The 18,742-nt window shown below is 39.3% G+C and overlaps 2 protein-coding genes across 2 annotated transcripts; both read left to right on the forward strand.

Moving 5' to 3' along the window:
• The first annotated feature begins 3,217 nt into the window (after window positions 1-3,217).
• On the forward strand, window positions 3,218-9,117 carry LOC140953299 (uncharacterized). The gene is made up of 5 exons (XM_073402793.1): window positions 3,218-3,621; window positions 4,972-5,035; window positions 5,644-5,776; window positions 6,770-6,949; window positions 8,622-9,117. Exons 1-5 carry the CDS (start codon window positions 3,218-3,220, stop codon window positions 8,696-8,698), a joined length of 858 nt encoding a protein of 285 aa, XP_073258894.1. The 3' UTR covers window positions 8,699-9,117.
• Window positions 9,118-12,275: 3,158 nt separating this feature from the next.
• Window positions 12,276-16,951, forward strand: LOC140952774 (uncharacterized). The gene is made up of 6 exons (XM_073402220.1): window positions 12,276-13,056; window positions 13,255-13,350; window positions 13,805-14,229; window positions 14,613-14,772; window positions 15,114-15,251; window positions 15,869-16,951. The coding sequence occupies exons 2-6, from the start codon at window positions 13,299-13,301 to the stop codon at window positions 16,003-16,005; spliced, it is 912 nt and encodes a 303-aa protein (XP_073258321.1). The 5' UTR covers window positions 12,276-13,056; window positions 13,255-13,298; the 3' UTR covers window positions 16,006-16,951.
• Window positions 16,952-18,742: the final 1,791 nt, after the last annotated feature.

The raw sequence follows: 18,742 nt of genomic DNA on the forward strand, positions 1-18,742 counted from the left end.
ATAGATTTGCATAATTTAGATAAGTGACAGTCAAATACTAACGACAGCGGACACTTTTTAGCATTGAATTACATGCCCCCAGTCAGGCAGATCGATAGGATAGGCTTTCCGAGTATTAAAGCCACTGCAACCGCCTCCTGGTCAAAGAGAGAGAGAGAGAGGTCCTGTTGACTTCTTTAAGATGAAGGATTCAACCATAATCAGCTTCATTTGTTTCTTTTTCGCCGTATTACAAGGTTTGGGTGAGTAAAGCACTTGTTATTCATTAGACATTCACTCATTCATTCATAAAATCATTGGTTACACGAGTATGTAGCAGACGAGAGTTGAGGGCAGCGCTTATTTGCTGGCAGTTACATGCATGTTGCCTCGGAAAACAACCAAGATCAATTCAAATGTACACTTATCATAAAGTAATGTACGTGGAACTTTGTAGTCGGTCACTTTTGCCGCTAATTACGATGCGGCTTTGAATGAATGAACACCCAGTCAATACTAAAAAACTCGTCACTACACACTTCCTCTTAACAGTTTTGCGTTATACGATGCAGTCTTTGCCACAAAATTTTCTTTTTGTTGCTTCTGTTGGAGTCAAAAAGGCGAAAAAAACTTGGAAACTTTCTGTATAAAATAGAAAAGGCATAATTACAGCATTCTTGTTCGAAAGACACAGGGGAAACCCCTCTGTTCACGTGGATTTTAGCCGTGCTCAGTTGAAAGATATTTCAAGCAGACGAGAAATCAAAGCGTTTTAATTATGCCAGGATAATCAAGTATTGCCTTTAACAGAAATTTGAGAAGAATTTAAGGTGAGTTTTCGGCTTTGAATGTAACAATCCTTCAAAAAATTTTAGAAAACGAAAGCGAACCGCCTGAGGCCCAAATTCAGTTTAAAGGTTCATTACACTTCCGGTGTTTTTTCCCGGTGCCACGGCACTTGTAGCCTGAGTATCAGGCCTTCCTAAGGGGCTAGGAGAGAGGAGATTTTAGATCAGCTCTCTCCCTTTTTCGCTTCCATCTTTCCCCTTTTCCCCAGAAACGCCTGATACTCAGGCTACGGTACTTGCCATGTGCACGCTTGACTGTTTTTATTTTCTACAAAATATGAAAGTGTCATACTCCCCGGCCTTGGGAAGAGGAAGGAAGAGTGGCTTACTTTATCAAAGTTTTAATTACGTGGTAACGAAAACTAGAATAAAGACCCCGTCTATAGTTCAAGTTAGGTTCAGGGCAGAAATTATTCCATGTAAAAAGACTCTACTCGTTCCCCTATAGCCTATGTGAGGAAGTGTTCCCTGGTCCACATCGAGCCCGTCGATGAACATTTCTCTCCCAAGCGTTGTTAAAAATAAAATAGACTATTAAAATAAAAAATTCGTTCGTAGCGTTCGGCGCTAGGCCAGCTAACCCGGTTGGGTAAAACCCATTTTCTCTCTCTCCCCCTCTCCCCCCCCCCCCCCCCCTTCCCCGTTTATTATTAATACCGATTCAGCCACACGTGATATAAGAAGTATAAAAAGCCCCTAATACCTAGTTCGTCAAATCTAACGTTATATTGGTATTAACGACTTCCAGGCGACTTGCAGTCGAGTTACATTTCTAAAATTGGTAAATGATGACCGAAGAAAGAAAAAAAAAACTGAATCAAAACTGAAATTTATACGTTATTTCAGTCGTATTTTTACAGCATTTTTTACTCGAGATTTCAGCTTCTAAAACTGTAAAGATTTTTGGAGGATACTCGAAGCAAAGGTCAGTACCGGAACTAAATATTATTTCCGGTATCTGTTAGTGGAGTCATTGCATGATGGGAAGATCTGATTGTGGCACTTTGCGATTTCTCCGCGTTCTCGCAAATAAAATCCACCCCCAAAATATTTAATCCCCAAAATCGTCTTTTGTCAAAATGATATAGTTTTAAATTATAGCTTCAATCAGACCCTGGGTTCCACACAAGAGTGTTTTTTTTTAATTCGTTTAAGCCGGAAATATGAAACTGTTGTTTTGAGTTCTGACAAACGTGCAATTCAGTGACGTTTAAGAAGCGATTAAGTCCAAAAATCTTAGGTGTGAGCAGATCGTTTTTCTTTTAGATTTCGCCCGCACCGTATTTGGCTGTATATTGTGGTAAGCTTAATTTAGGGAAACTGTATTCCGGCTTGGCATCGTTTTTTTGCTTCGTCACGTAATCCTCTTCAACAGAGGACGAACTGCGTGACGAGGTAAGGAAGATTGCATGAAGTGTTTATCGCGTTAACCTTATGAATGCGAAGAATTTGTTTTAAAATTAAATGGGCGTTTGCCATGCGATTGGATTACATTTGAGTGGAAGTTTACTGTTGGCGCTTTTCGTTAGTAAGTCAGTAATTTTAGCAAAATAGAAGCGCGTTGATGGGAATATCAAAACTAAAATACCGTCAACCCGTTTATTTAATTTAGCGAAATGCATCAACGGCAGCAAGGTTTCTCGAGGACGGACTTGTGGTTACCGGGCACTGTGCTGCTTTTTCTAACAATAAGAAAATGGTAACAATTCTCCTCAGAAAACTAGAGCATAAAGTTGAAAAAGTTCAGCACATGAAGATGGAGTCATGCGGCCGAAGACCAAAAACAATACGAATTTCCAGCCTGAATGAACAAACACCAGTATTTACTAGTTTCATCCTGCCACCCTCAACATACCAAACGAGCTATTCCTTTTAGCCTTGCACTTCGCCTCCGTCGCATTTGCTCTAACCCGGACAATTACAAACTACGTACTAACGAACTTATAGTTTACCTTGCTAATCGCGGCTACGACAAAACCTTTCTTAAGACCCAAATACAACGAGCTTCCGACATTCCTCGCCATTCCTTTGAGTGGCTCTGATGACCACGCAGAATACGCTGAATGGCGGTTGCGTCTCCACTAGGATCCCGAGTAGCCTAGTAGACGAAAATATCCTCAATTAATACTCTTCCGTGCTAAATACTACATTGACACTCAAATATAATCCTTTTTTTTAAAGGTTTAACTGTTTCTTTCCTTTTTCTTCTTCTTTTGTGCTCAAATACAAACTACTGTTCGGGAAATATCAGTATCTTAGTTCAGCTCCAGTCACGAACCTAATAATAAATAATACCCATTCGGACCCAAGTAAAACACTGATCAAAAAACGTGCTGTGAAAAGAAGCACTTTTACACTTTTGTTACCGTAGTGTCTCATTTTTAGTTATTATGTTTTTTCCTTTCCCAGTGGCTGAGTCAATTGAGCTACCTGGTGTCAAATGCAACGAGCCAGTACTCGCAACAGTAGAAGTTGATTCCCAGCATAGATTCCGACCTTTTTATGTCCGACTCCACCGTTGTGAGGGTTCGTGGAAGGAGGTCAATCCGAAAATCAAGAAGTGCGCAGCCATTGTTCAAAAGGAAATCAACATAAAAGTGTTTTCATTTGAGAGAAACAGATATGAATTTCGTCGTGTGTATAACCACACAAGCTGCGGTGCAGAGTGTACGACAGGTGGCCCAGATAAATGCGACCTTCGGGTGGAGAGGTGGAATGAAGAAACCTGTAAATGTGACTGTGAATTTGACGACGCACCACCACCTGACGTCATGAAACGAAAGAAATACTCTAGGTGAGAACTCATATATACAGTCAAACCTCTATTTACCTGTGTGTTAAGCGGCCGCTTGTCAAATCCAAGTTCACCGTTTATTTGACCTGTATTTAGTGGTCATCTCCATCAGGTAGGAGCGGTCACCTTCTAGAATTTTAGTTGGATAATAGTGCAATGTTTTGACAAGGTAAACAAAGCAATTCCACTTGTTAAACACCTTATAAAACATACATATTGTAAACGAAGGAGGCAGCGTGGCCGTGGCACGCACTCGCCACTTGCTGGAGTTGTTCGCGGTCGTTCCGCGCTCAAATCCTCCGCTAAGCTTGTAAATAACCAACTGGTTGCCTTCTGTTAGAATGCATCTTTTATAGAGGCGGTCATCTAACTATTTCGCGAGGATGACCGACTCTATGTTACAAACGGAAGTACACTAGGAAGTTACTTGTGGATCGGCTACCTTGGGTTCATATACCGTAAATCCTCTATTAAGCTCCCCGCTCAAATAAGCCCCTCTCTCTAATAATCCCCCCCCCTTTAAGAAGCTCCCCCTCTCTTTTAAGCCGCCCTCTCTTCATCCCTATTATTCTTCAATAAAAAAATGATAGACTGTATTCGCTGTAGACTGTAAAACCTCGTGTGGACTAATCCAGGATGAATTATTCACCACCTGGATTTGTTTTGATCTTTGGCTGCATGACCTTCAACCTTTTGTACTTCAGCGTTTCCACTTTGCATCCTATTTTTTTATGGAGAACTGATGCCATTGCCTTAGCTAAACTAAATAAGCCTCCTCTCTCAAATATGTCCCCCGTGTCTATTAGCCCCACCTCAAATGGGCTTGAAATAAATAAGCCCCTCGGTAAGACGATTTTACTGCATTTAAATTTTACTTTCCCACTCGTCGCTCATGCTTTTTCTACCACTTCACTACGTGTCCATTTTAAGCTATCTCTAACACCTGTGGAGATTTTTTTTTTAGTATTTTGCAAGATAGCGTTTTCTCTCGCTCGGTCACATTTTTGCCCAGAAATAAGCTATTTCCGAGTTTCAAAAACTCTTCCTTAGTTTTAAAACGAGGCCAACTGCAAAACCTGTCGTGTGAAAATGAGCTTAAGACCACGCAGTTGAGGCAGCTCGAAATTGACCTACTCATCTCAAGTTGCCGTTCTAGCCACTCCCGTTCGAGTTGCCGAGTGCTCCAAGAGTTTCAGTCCCAATCCAGATGGAAGGATTAGGGGCAATTCGTTACAGAGAAGTGATCATAAGTGGATCTAGTTGGAATTAGAAACGGGGCTCCCCTTTTTTATCGTTTCCTCCTTTTTTCCTTCTTCTCATTTCATGGACGTGTGCTTTTTCCTCCCTCAGGTGGAATAAACACCTTTGTAAATATCAATGCAATAGATCGCCATTTGCCTGCTCACGAAAAAAGGTAAGACGGCTTTATTAAATGTTAGAAATTTTACAACTTAAAGCTCGTTTTAGTGGCCTGCATCTTCCAGAATAACAGTAAATTTCGGAAAGTGAACATGATCTTCACAGTAGAATGAACATTGAAGCTAAGCGACTGAAAATAATTATTAACACCAAAGGAGTTGCTTGTTCAGCAGCTCAGTATTCATCATAACATTTGTGACCCATTAAGGTAGCTTCACACCAACAGACGAAAACTAGAATACAACCGGGTGATTACAGAATTGTTGTCTTGTAAAAATACTAAAACCAATCATATCGGGGACCCAATTGCACTGTATTGAAACAAGCGGGGGCGGGTCGGACAGACGCCTGTCTAAATAACCGGTCACTAGCGATTATTTCTGCCTTTCTTCGGTCATTTTCATTGGTTCTTTATAATCGGGAAGTGCTCTCTTAACGCCGAAAGAAGATCCCAAAGATGTTCATTTCAATGACACTTTACTGTGGTTGCTGTTGCTCGAGAGAGGTTCGTTTATGCAGATCCCCTTTGCTCCGATATCAAACTAACTGTACTGTAAAAGTGAAATGAACTGTAAATACTTTTATATGCTTATCCTTCTACAGAAATTGGACCATAAGACATGTTCCTGTGTCTGCAATGGGTTTCACAAGCGTATCTGCGAGAACAAAAATGTTCCCCTAAACCCTGACACTTGTGAATGCGTTGAGAGTAGTGCATCACATGGAATGTCTAAAAGTAAGTCATGGCCTTTTTTAAAAAGATTGCATATTTCCAATAAACCTTGACGTTTTCTCGAACTGACTGACTGACCTATTGTATAACTGGTCAACTACCTAACTAACTAACTAACTAACTGACTGACTGACCGATGACCAATTGTCAGATTAACTAAATTACCAACTATCTAACGGACTGACAGTATACATGGAGACTTGTCAAGGAAAATTTTGTATAAGTATGTTATTTTATATACACCTACTACCAAGGAAAACGTGGAACGAAAAATTTTAACGTAAATGAGGTTTAATGTGCTATTTGGTCAAGATTACGGAAATGCAGACTTGACTTGACTTGCCAAATTGTATTACACTTAACTGTCTCTTACCTCGCTCAACGACGAACATTGGGTACGTCACTTCAGTTGGTATCCGCCTTATAGTGAAGCAGACTGGAGGAAGGCAGGTACCAACTCTAATCGCTCGCATTAGGGATGTGTCCGTCCTAAAGACGTGTTCCTTAAGAGAGAGTCGATAGCCTGCAAAGCAGGCGTATTTTGAAGCGCGAGCGATGACACGAATTCTCTCCCACCATCTTGGATGTCGAAACAGATAGAGAGTTGGGGGCAGGTCAAAAAATGATTGTCAGGGAGAGGACAGTGGATTACGGCCTGTCGTGATCAATTTGATGAGCAAGCTAGACCGTCGACTACTGGCTATTGACTATTTTCCAATTCCCCATAATACACTCTGTCTGCCCCCCAAATTTTGCATAACTTATTGTCTTAAAATGCTCTTGAGAAAATGCAATACTCCCAGGAGCATTTAAAAACAATGGTTTATGCAAAATTTGGGGGGCAAACAGAGTGTATTATGGGGAATTGGAAAATAGAGAATTGAGATAAAGTTTTATCTCTGGTCAGTTTTAAGTTGCAGATATCAATTCTAGGTATCTATCTCTTGCTTTTAACAAAAGATTTAAAGCTCCTTTGGTTTTGTTTTTTTTTTACAGGTTCGATTACCCACATTGTGATTGTTACTCTTTTGGCAGTTCTAGTAGTTAGTGTGTTGTTCGTCTTGGCACTCTGTTGCCGGCGTAGATGTAAAGCGTCAAATTCACAACAACGACAAACTCTTCAAGGGACTCCTGAGACATCATCAGTCGCGGGATCAGTCGCTACGACCGATTCAGGTAATCTAAGTAATGACATAATAATGGGATGATAAGGTTCCTTTTGATCCATCTTCAAGTACTTTTCTCATTTAGTTTAGCCTGTGCCAGGCTCTCGGACAGGGTGGACGAGCGTGAAAAGCGAGCGAGCCGTGAGGTAGCGAACGAGAAAAAATGGCGGGAAGATAGAATGGGAAGCCTGTTAGCACCGCCGACTACCCCGGCCACTACCTGAAAAACAGATTCTCGTTTCAAGGTGTCAAATAATTGACGTAGTAAGAGTTGAAATAAACTGTCACAATTGACCAATCATAGGGTCTACTAGGCAGGAGCTGGTATACTGGAATCAGGTATTGAAAAAATGATTACATGCTCCACTACTCCGTCTCTCCACAACTACCACGCAATTTTCGCTCAGCTTTCTCGACCCGCTTTCCTCACTATCTTGGAGCCTGGAACAGGCTACATTCAGTCACTTACTGACTTTTTATATAGTTTGGTATGCACTGTGCGGTATAGAAATGGCTTTTAAAATAGTTTACAAGTGACACAAAGACATAATGAAGTCCAAAATGAAAACTGGAGACTGCCACAAAGTTTTCAATAAAGGTTAACATCTCTGCTTTGTTATTGCTGAAAAATGCTTGGTAACTTTTCTGTACATTTTTAAAGTTCATGCTGACTTTGGCTTCTCCTGTATTTTCAAGAATCTCACAAGAAGACAAAACAAAAACAACAACAACAACAAATTCGCTTTATGGAGCACTGTCCTGAACTGAAACCGTGGCAGTTGAGTTGTAGTGTTGGGGCGTCTCCTTGATCATGAAACAAAGCAAAATAAGTATACGAAAACACAACAGGGAAAAATACCATCACAGTTTGTAGAACAATAAAATCAACTTGACAGTCTCAATAACGGATTATGTCAATAACCTACTTGTTGCCCTTTATCAAGAATAACATAATTTATGACGCAAAAGTTTTGATCGGTTCAGAGGTCATTAAGAGCGCTTACCATTTGCGCGAAAAGTTCGCTAAAATTTTCCGTAAAAAGATACGGTCTTGTTTTTCGCACAGAAAAAAGGAACGGGATTGGGTTGTACCATTTACAAAATACAGTTTTCCACTTTTTCAGGAGAGGAAGCATCGCACATTGGTAACTCACGCAAAGGTATAGAAAATTTCGATCGTTTCGGTAAAAGCGGGAAAAAGCCAATACCTCAGAAGGTGTACCTTTTATCTGAAAAATTTCCACAGAGATGAAACGTTCCATTTGAATTTTCACAGAAATTCTCGAATTTTCTATACAAATGGTAAGCGCTCTAAGTCACTGCTGATAACTGCCTACAGACAATTGTCCCCTCATGCGCATTACAGACAGTGCTCTGCTTGGGCGCATGCTCAGTTTGGACACCGTCTTTGAGGGACAAGATGGCGACCGGCCCCGCATTTCCCCACTAAATTACAAAACAAAACAAGCATAACAATCATTGAACTTGGTTCTCAAAATGTCATGATTTGTCAGAGTCTGGCAGAACAGTCATTGCCTCTGATCAGGGGCAATGAGCGATCTTCTCGTCACCAACAAATCACGACATCAACACCATCAAGTAATACTTTAAGACGTGACGACTTATTTCCAGCTATGCCCTTTACCTAGACATTAATATATCCTTTTTTTTTGGAACTGCAGAATCTGACAGGTCATCTGACTGTCAAATCTCGAAAGGCCAAATCAAATCGCCTCTTCAGGTTGTGACTAATGTTTAAGAAGACAAACCACAGCAGCAAGTACAAGAAAGGAACATACAGAATACATGAGATTAATCCCCGAACAATTCTAAGTGCGTTGTGTTCTTAAAAAACAACACTGTGAAATTACAGTGAAGTAGTATTCATCACTTAATAAGTGATCACTTACGAACGATGGGTTAGTTTTAATGGGGTTTTCTTGTTCAAGATTTTATGGGCAAACATTCTTAACACGTTTCTAAGTAAAAATGTTAAAATGGTAGAAACTATTTCCTGCAGTTTGCACCGTAGTTGAAGTTAGTCTGAAGTTCTTTTCTATGAAAAGAGATAAGTAGTGTTTTGTGAAACACGTTAAAATTGTACCCTCTTTTTAGGAAATAAGAAGAGAGACTTTATTTTTTGTAGCAAAAACCGTGTAATGTAAGATTTACAATAAAAGTAGTTTAAAGTAAAATTAGATTGATGATTTTTCAGTTACTGACCTAGTTAGAGAAAGAATTCAGGGGTCAATTTAATAAAACTTTTACACTTGTAATTTACAGGTGTAGCCATTGTTTTACAGTCTGAGAACAATAGCTAAACTTGTAAATTACACGTGCAAAAGTTTTTATTATTAAATTGACCCCAGGTGTTCCCAATAGGAGTCGAACCTATGAACTTTTGGTTACCAGTCCAAATACTCTACCAGTAATAAGCCAGGAGAGACTTATGGAAGCTAAGGACATTATTATACTCAAGTATTCACCAGGCTTCAAATTCACCATCACGTTTCTATGGTTGTGTAAAAGTACCGTACTTCCCCGAATAAGCGCCCGGGCACTTATTTCAAATTTCAGTTAAAAGGATAGTCGCTTATTCGAGGGGGCGCTTATTACGTTTTCCTTTAAAAGAACTAGAGAATGGTTTAGTTGTTCCCAAGACGTTTACGGCATTTACCAAGAGCGCACATAAAGGACCTCTGCAATTACACATGGATATAGGACAGCTATTCTCCCCCATGATTCCGCTGAAGTCGAAGGCTAAAAGGTTAAAAGTAAAGCAGCCTTAGAAACTGGTTTTCCCCGTATCCCTAGCATTTGAAAAAGTGAGGGGTCTGGAGGGGGGCGCTTATTTCGCGAGAGCGCTAATTAGAGCTGGGGCTTATTCGAGGAAAGACGGTAGATGATTAGTACTTGCCCTAAGTACTTAGCTTATCGATCGATGGCTTAAAGAGGTGCCTGGCGAGGTTGAACCCTGGGATAAAAATCATAAACTATCTAGGAGGATCCGTATTTGTGGAGGCCTCCCACGCAGACGTTCTTTGGGCTCAGGCTCAGAGAACGTGTATGTGGGATCATGGGAAGCTATTTTTGTGCCCTCGCTCCCCGCCAATGAAGATCGTTTAATTATCGGCTGATGTTGCAAAAACCAAGGATGCATCACGCTATGTATACTGTACCACCTTCCTTGAGGGATAATTAATTTTGTTCTAGAAAAACTTGACGCTCGGGCAAGCTTTAAGAACTGAAAAATGTCCAACAGGGATAAATCAAGCCCTGGTACTCTCTCCCCCACCCCATTCCACGGGAGACTCGACTGTAGAGATAACGAGCCGAGAATTTCCCTCCGCTTTTACGTAACATGCTCACCCACGCAATAATTCAGAGAAACTGCCAGCGGTCTCACTTTCCCCTGCGCAGAGGCTCATGTGGCATGACTAAGGTTAGTCTCCTTCGCAGCCGTTATTAGGGTCGTTACGCAACGCTCGTTAACTAGTGGGGAGGAGCGTTGCGTTACGACGGCTGCGAACGAGTCTAGACGAGAGTGAGTGGGCGCAAAATTTGGTGGGCCTTTGTACCGATTATATAATACTAGCATTTATTTGAACATTTTAGTGAAGCATTAAGCGTTATTCGAGCATTTTAGTGGCATTTTCCCGGAAATTTTTTTTTTCACAGAAAAGAAAAATGGAAACATTTTTGAAGAGATAGGACGACTTTAAAAATAATTCAAAAAAATATATTCAAATTTTACCTTAATACAACCTTGTAGATGATCTTTTTGCTAGAGCGGTTTTCATTTGAGTATCGAAAAGTAATTGGTTTTGCACTTTCTACACGATGCGATTGGCTTAAAAGATTCGCGCCACTCTTTCATCCAATCAGAAGTAAAACCAAAGCCAATTGTGACGCGCTCGCATGCATTTTCCCGCGCTTTGCGTCAGCCACATGTAATTACTTCGAGTTTTGATTGGTTCAATGTATTGTCTGTGTCCTATGTGATTGGCCAGAGTAATTACTTTGGTTTTGGTTTTACGACACTCAAACGAAAACCACTCTATATTGAAACTATTTATTTGTATACATTGTTGTCATACCACTTATACATTCAGTTGTTAGCCTTACGCCTCCCTTCTCAAACTCATTAATAATTCATTAAGAAAATACAAAGGAAATTAATGTTTAATGAGTGTTTGGAAATCGGATGAAACACTGCTTAGTATTTGCATCCTTAATTTCTCCTTCAAAAATGATTTTGTTTGAGAAGAAATATCAAACATTCGACACAGTGTTTCATCACCAGATGAAACACCTCGAAGTTCGTCAAAAATACTCCGCTGCGCGTCGTATTTTCAACTCTCTTCTCGGTGTTTCATCTGGTGATGAAACACTGCATCTCATGTTTGATATATTACTTGAAATGTTTAGAAATAATTTTAAAAAAAGGCCTCATTATGCTGATTAGATCCTTTATTACATGTAGCTATAGGATCCGGTCCTTCTTTTTTGTAAGCTCGTCCTTGCTTTAAAAATTGAATCTATATGATGATCATTGTCGAGCATTTAAGTAACTTTTTGGGGGACTACCGAGCATTTTAGTAGGAAAAATGGAGGATTAACGTGGAGCATATTAGTGGAGAAACAAAAGCGTAAAGTATAAAGGCTTAAAATTTGGCCCTTTTTTTCGGTTTTCGCGCCTGCACTCACTTCGCGCAACATAAATTCAACGACGCCCCCTCAAACCTCTGCGTCGGCTATCGGCTAAAATTAATTTGGACAGTACTGCCAAATATAACTGACCCCTGCGCTACCCTCTGCATCCCGTGACGTCAATTTGGGGCACTTATCACCGCGCCCTTGTTAAATAGGCGAGCCGAAGGATCGGATCGGAAGAAAGGAAGTTAAAAACGAAAACAAACCAAAACGGAGACACTTGAATCACAGCTTGAAAGAAACGCAAACATTTTCACAGACCGCTGGTTATCGAGAAAACATTTTGAGAGCAAATAAAGGCAGGCATTAGTATTGAACCAAAAACGAGAAGTCCAAAGATTACTGCAAAGCTGATCAGAAAAACGTGTATTATTTTTCATAACACTAGAATATTTCGGCTGGCTATACCAGCCTTCTTCAGGTTTACAGATTAGTACTGAAATGGCGCGTGCATTTAGTGTTTGCAAAACAGTTGCATGTTTCACACATTTTCTTTGTTTTTTTCTTTTTCTTTTTTTTAGTTTTTGCTGTTTCCACGGAAGAGTTGCGTTGACTACATGCAATCTGTTACTATGTTCAGTACATGAGACACCTTTATCGGAAAGCGTGCAACATAAGTAGATTCACGTATTTTTTTTCGCCCACTAAACTTGGAAAGGAATTTTTGGTGGATACACAAAAACATCGATATCCCAAACACCCAATGTTTATTTTTCTCTGATTCAAGGGTTTCATATTGCGCAATTTTTGACTGCTTGAGCTAGTGATATTTGTATCTTATTTCGATTTTGGATTTAGTTACAATGATCTACAGGATTACAGGAAAAAGTTACAGTGCTTTCATGTCATTTCCCTTTGTTTTATTTTAGTTTTTTGCAGTAACTGCTTATGACTCAGCTACAATGTAGCTTGCAAAGAATTTGTGTGGCCACTTCCTTTTTCCTGCGAACAAACTGCGTGATAAATTCGTTTACCTCCGTTTACCTCACTTACCACCGTAATTCCGGACGAAATTACTAAAATCGCCCTAAGTGATTGTGGGCAGAAATTGGTGCGGTTGAAGTCTTACTACGCCAGCATCACACTGATAACTGCAAGGCTAGTAAAATGCAAGTTTTTGCAAGAGTTGAACCGGTTTTTGGATCCAGTTAAGCCTTTGAGTTCTTTTAAACATTCCAGAGTCTTCTGGGATGAGGTCGGGAAGGTTCGAGTGATACGTGTGGCGTAGCTCGTCTGGGAATGTGACAGCAGGAGAGGATATCCGTTGTCATAACTTCAGCTCGGTTCTTGAGCTGTTATAAAGAACATCGTGGACCGATGCTTAGTCAAACTGAGGAACAACTAGACAAGTAAGGATCCAAAAGAAGGAAAACGAACTTTTTTAAAAAAAGCATATCATATCAGGTAAGTTAAACTTATTGAAACCATTATCCCATAAGTCAATTAAAAGAATATCAAATTAAGTAGACTTAAAGCATCTTTTATAGTCATATCAATTCAGCAAAGAACCGGCGATGGTGCTATCACTAAGAGCAAAGCCGGTGATTGACTGAGTTAATATTTTGAGTGCGGTCTAATTAGTAGTACTCTTACTTATTGCAGCCATTTTGCGAATTATCATAATCAAAGAAAGAAGAGAACGAAACATGCAGAGAATTTTTGCTTTGATTCTTCTCCTTCCCATACTGGGAAATTCAGGTATTTTTCTTCCTTTCTCTGTCATTCACTTAGAGTTCCTGGTATACTATGAATCAAAACCTCAGCTCATTTAACACCTATTATTTAAACCTCAGTTTTTCCTCTGGAGTTAACACTGTGTGAAACTGTTCGAAATTTTTACCTTGGTGCCTGAATCGTATCATGTGACTATTCACGACTACTATCGATTGTCCGCTACTGTACAAAATTACCTTGTCAGGCACTTCTTTGAATAAGGAATTAAAACTATGATTCTAAAGTGAAGTTTTTTTGGTCGTCAGTTAAGTTACGCTAAAAAGTACTGACGTCTTACGCAAGGTTTGCGTTAGCCACTACCTTTGTCTCGACTTTGTCAAACCGACATACAAAAGAGTACACTGTCAATTTCGAAAGGGGTTCAAATGGAAAAAAACAGTTATATAACGAAGTGAATTTTTCTTCTCTTTATATATAGTCCATGTTAAAAATGAATATTGCAGACCGCGTCCTACACTAGTAGCCATCGACAAGCCAGACTACAAGTTCTTTCCGTACTTCATCAATCTGCATAGGTGCGGTGGATCCTGTGACAAGATTCAGCCTTCAGTTCGGTCATGCGTGCCAACACAGTATACTGAGGTCCCTGTTACGGTGCAAGTAGTTGGGACACAAAGATGGACGAAAATTATCATGCAGAACCACACTAGCTGTGGATGTGACTGCACCTTGAGTCCAAGCCAGTGTGACCCGACTTGGGAGGACTGGAAACCAGACCTTTGCCAATGCAGGTGTAAATATGGTGATAAGCCACCAAAGCCTTGTGGGAATGGGCTCGTCAGGAGTAAAAATGACTGCAGATGTGTCTGTAATAAGCAGCCAGAAATATGTCCACCAAATAAGGTATGATCACTCTGTAATTTGCGTCAGTGTCGCCTTTTATCGAGCTACTTACGTTACCGGATCTTAACACTGTTAAGGTGATGTTACACGAGACGATTCGCAACGACGATTTTTAGCGGAACACAGCGTTGCAACATTGTTGCGACATTGTTTCGGATGGTTATAACATTGTTCCAACATTGTAGCGCTGTGTTGTGCTAAAATCGTCGTTGCGAATCGTCTAGTGTAGTATCACCTTTATGCTTCTCGGCTAGGAAATGGTATACGTTGTCTTTCGTTCACCGCAAGAGATTCTTGTCAACAAGATTCGAAGTGAGTGATTTTTATTTACGCCAGGAAAATGGTATAACTAACTGAGTCTTGTATAACTTGTGTGTTTTCAGGTTTGGAGCTTAGAAAAGTGTGGGTGTGTTTGCACGGAAGAGAGAATTAGGAACTGCACAAAAATGCAAAACTCTGTAGACGAAGAAACATGTATGTGTACCAGCACGATACCGGAACCAGAAACGGACAAAGTATCCTCTACTAAACCCACACAGAAAGGTAAGAATGTTTTGCAAAAGTCACCTATCAAGGTACCTGGAATGAGCTATGAAATCACCTTGTACTGACCCAATGAACGTTACCAGCTCAAACCATTCCGTGATTCTTTTCTTAGGAAGTGCCCCACCCTTGTACGGAGCAAATTGTTGTTGCTGGAAATATCTGTAAGTCACCACTGTTCATCGGCAGGATACCTAAGATGTTTTCAGTTCCACGATTAGTTTCGGCTCCATTAAGTCCCGGCTATAAATTCGAGCTATTTTGATAGCAAAAAATACTTTTTATAATCAGAAGCAATATATTAATAATTAAATCAGTTCCTGTTGTTTTCTTTTTCTCAGGTGGATTTCCTCAGGAATTTTACATCGGCCTTTTCTTAGGACAGTTTGTACTCATGTATTTGGTGTTTGATGCCATCCTTTACCGCAAGAAAGCTGGTCTAATTTACCGTCTAACGAGAAGTTGTTCGGCAGATAAAGGTAATTTGTCTGATCACTTTATAGCAATATCCTTTTCGTATACCAAAGCTCAAGCAATTATCCAAACAAATTGAAACCACGATAAAATAATGAATAGCCTAAAATATCAACTGCAATTTTGCGATTGCGTTGGCTTCACTTGGCTTTGTTTGTCAGATTCAAGGTGAGAATTTCTCAAAATAGAAAACTTAAGCACATAAAAACTGTCCAGAACAATTCCTTTGGATAAAACTGGCGAGAAACCACGCTTTTTTTATGTAGAATTAATAGTAAACACAATTAAGGGGAAAACTTGGTCATATGGTACAGATTCACGTTTGCCGTTTGGCGTAAACGTGACTCTAAATCTCTCTATTGGCTGAAAAATCGGCTCGCGCCACTTCGCCACCCGATCCTCACCTCGCATACGTTTTCCCGCGCTTACGATTGCGTCTGCGCACATTAGGATTGGTCAAAGAAATAGGTCTGAATTTACGACCCTCGAATATTAAAATCTATCTCGTTTATATCAAATAAATATTATATTATATATATAATATATTAGCGGAGAAAGTTAGTTCGTAGATGAGCCAAAGCTTTCACAATTTACAGGTTTCTTAACATTTTTTCTCTTACAGTAACTATAACTGGAAGTCGTTCAAACATTGAAGATTCAAGAGAAGACATCTTCAGTCAATCCAGCAGTGTAGTAGTCATGACAGATCCACCCACACAGACAGGAGAGAGGAACATGGCGGCAATCAGTGATGTGTAGTTTTTAGACAGCTTGTACTTTATAGTTATAATTACAATAAAGCCGCTAGTCCACTCGGAAGAGACGTGATTCAGAGAAAAAAAAAAAGAAAAAAAGATCAAAATTGCCTTGCCTCCACGTCCTTAAACAAATACAGAGAACAAATTTTCTCTAAAAACACTTGTGATCGAAAAATGCAAATATATCGTCACACGGATTTGTTAGCCCCGATTATAAACTTCTCGTTACTAATTGTCGCGATTTCACAAAAAATAAAACCGCGAAACTTAGGTTGACGCGAAACTTAGCGACGCAAAATTTAACTACGAGAAACCCTTGAATTACCTTTTTAAAATGTGCATTGAATATAATGTGTCCAACGTTAAGAAGGATTTGACTGTTATTTATCAATAAGTATTGATTTAAACTTTTCAAAAACTAAAGTGGGACTGAAAGGATTCTCAACTTTCGCGGACGTTACATCCCTTTAAGATAAATATTTTGAAAAATCGAGAAATTTATGTCTCATTTTTTGCCAAATTTAGTACCACTAACGTTTAACTGACTCGAGTCCGGGATAGGATATCATTAAAATCGTTTGCTACCAAAATAATTCAGATATATTTTTTATTCAAACCTCATAACAATATCAGTCTCTATATTTATTGTATAGCTAATTATAGCTTCACTTCAGTTTTATGAAGTCGTTTAAGTCAGCACAAATGTACATCATTTATTCATTTCATATTTATTAATTCATTTAGTAACATGACAGTTACCAAGACACCTATTTATTTATGCTTGGAGCAGGCCCTTACGTCGTAACCTTGTGGCATAAAATGCAGGAATTATCAAAGTTGAAATATTTATTGACAACTTAGTTCAAATATTTATTGACAACTTTAGTTGTTGTATACGTTGAAAATAATATTGAGAATAAAGAGAGCAATATGATCTATGAATGGAATGTATCTGTTCTGCTGTCATCAAAGAAAGACATTTTACTACTTATGAGATATTATATAGACCTTTATAAGGTTCCAAAATATAATAAACAAATCCTATTCGTCAGTCCCAAAGGTAGAAAATATTTTCCGAACTATTGATAACCATGTCGATCATTTATGCTAAAACAATTCTGGGCATTTTAATACTGAAGCTATCTTGTCAGTATTCTTACTTGAATGTGTCTTTGTCTTTTATAAAAGCCCCTCCCCCCCCCCCCCCCCCCAAAGAAGAAATTACGAAAAAGCTGACGTAGCACAACCTCTGGGCCCCAAGTCATGACGTACAAACATGACGTACAAGAAAGAGTGACGTATAGTAGTTCGCCCGAAAGAGGCTCAAAACATATAATATTTCCCTTAATGTAAACTGTCTGAAAGAGGTCAATTTGAAGTTGCCGGAGAGAAAAACTCTTTGAATGGGGAAGTGAACGGGCCCATCAAATTCCTGGATAGTTCTGCAAAGCATTATCTGCCCAGCAAAAGTGTAAGACTACAGCCGCTTTAATTTTGTGAAACAGAACGCAGCTTTTTGTTGGTCTTCTAAGACCAAGCCTTCAAAAGATCTCCCCAAGCTAATTTACACGTTCACTACACGAATATTTAGGGAGCAGAGCGGTTAAAAGCAGTGATTTCCACCTTTTTCTTAAGTATCTAGCCAAGATTTCATTCAGTCCAAAAATGACTCGACTAAATTACAGTCCTTAATTCCATAACTATTTTTAATTTTTTGGATGATTTTTCGGACGTTTTTAATGTATTAAATTTAGGGAGGGAGATGTTTAAAATTTTTGGGAAATGGAAATATATTGGATTTGCGGGTTGTTAAAAATTCAAATACAGTTATGAAGTGAATAATTAGTCTGACAATTACCATTTAGTCCACCACCACAACAAGGTGCCTCTGATCCCATTAGCGGACTAACTGGTTTATGTGTATACCTTTTCTACCCTAACTTTCTATTACCGATCCTTCCCAAATCAACATCATTTCTCCCAAAAACCAACCGTAATGCCCACTTAGGAGGCTACGACTATCGATCTAATCAGCGGTTTGGAAGGAAAATGTATCTCAATTTCATCTTAAATTACTTGATCTTCCAGCTATTTTAATACTTTGTCAAAAATAAGCGTCAGTAAAGATTTTGCTACGTCTAGAGAGTCCCTCAAGGGTTTCTTGAAGATCCACTGTACCTTTTGTATCGTTTATTTAATTTTTGATATATGCAACGACCCTGAAACCACGATTCCTACGCATTCATCATATTCCGGATGTTTATGGTAAGCAATCCACAAGATACTGAGTTATATGGATAATTATGGATATAGAAAACATCTTTTGCCCTATATGATAATCATTTAGATCTTTGGAAAAGGGCTGCATAGCATGTAATTAGTAGGAAATACGTAAACACTAAAGAGAGTGACGTAAAGGTAAGGATTTGTATGGGAAAAAAACCTATTGTTTCTCCAACCTACAAAAATGAAAGGATTTCAATAAAAAAAACAGCTTACCTTACATAAAATGTGTTACGTCTCACCTGTGTGGTCCATGAGCAGATTTACATATGGCCGTTTTATAGGTTGTGCTGTAAACGGTTTTCTCTCCGGGTTAACCTTTTACAGTACAACCCATAAAACGGCCATAAATCGGCCCATGGACCATACTTCGTATATTTCGAGCTTTGGCTACATGTGGTCCTTCTTTGTGTCTCGCGAAATATCCCTCTTCCATGTAAGGCCCCCCCACTCCC

This window comes from Porites lutea, chromosome 11, assembly GCF_958299795.1.
Source record: "Porites lutea chromosome 11, jaPorLute2.1, whole genome shotgun sequence".
Lineage (NCBI taxonomy): Eukaryota > Metazoa > Cnidaria > Anthozoa > Scleractinia > Poritidae > Porites > Porites lutea.

Excerpts from the sequence above, each read along its gene's own strand:
- LOC140952774 (XM_073402220.1), top strand. The coding sequence starts at position 13,299 with ATGCAGAGAATTTTTGCTTTGATTCTTCTCCTTCCCATACTGGGAAAT. Across the intron at positions 13,351-13,804 it reads TCCCATACTGGGAAATTCAG|TCCATGTTAAAAATGAATAT; the intron begins GTATTTTTCTTC and ends CTTTATATATAG. Across the intron at positions 14,230-14,612 it reads AAATATGTCCACCAAATAAG|GTTTGGAGCTTAGAAAAGTG; the intron begins GTATGATCACTC and ends GTGTGTTTTCAG.
- LOC140953299 (XM_073402793.1), top strand. The coding sequence starts at position 3,218 with ATGTTTTTTCCTTTCCCAGTGGCTGAGTCAATTGAGCTACCTGGTGTC. Across the intron at positions 5,036-5,643 it reads TTGCCTGCTCACGAAAAAAG|AAATTGGACCATAAGACATG; the intron begins GTAAGACGGCTT and ends ATCCTTCTACAG. Across the intron at positions 6,950-8,621 it reads AGTCGCTACGACCGATTCAG|AATCTGACAGGTCATCTGAC; the intron begins GTAATCTAAGTA and ends TTGGAACTGCAG.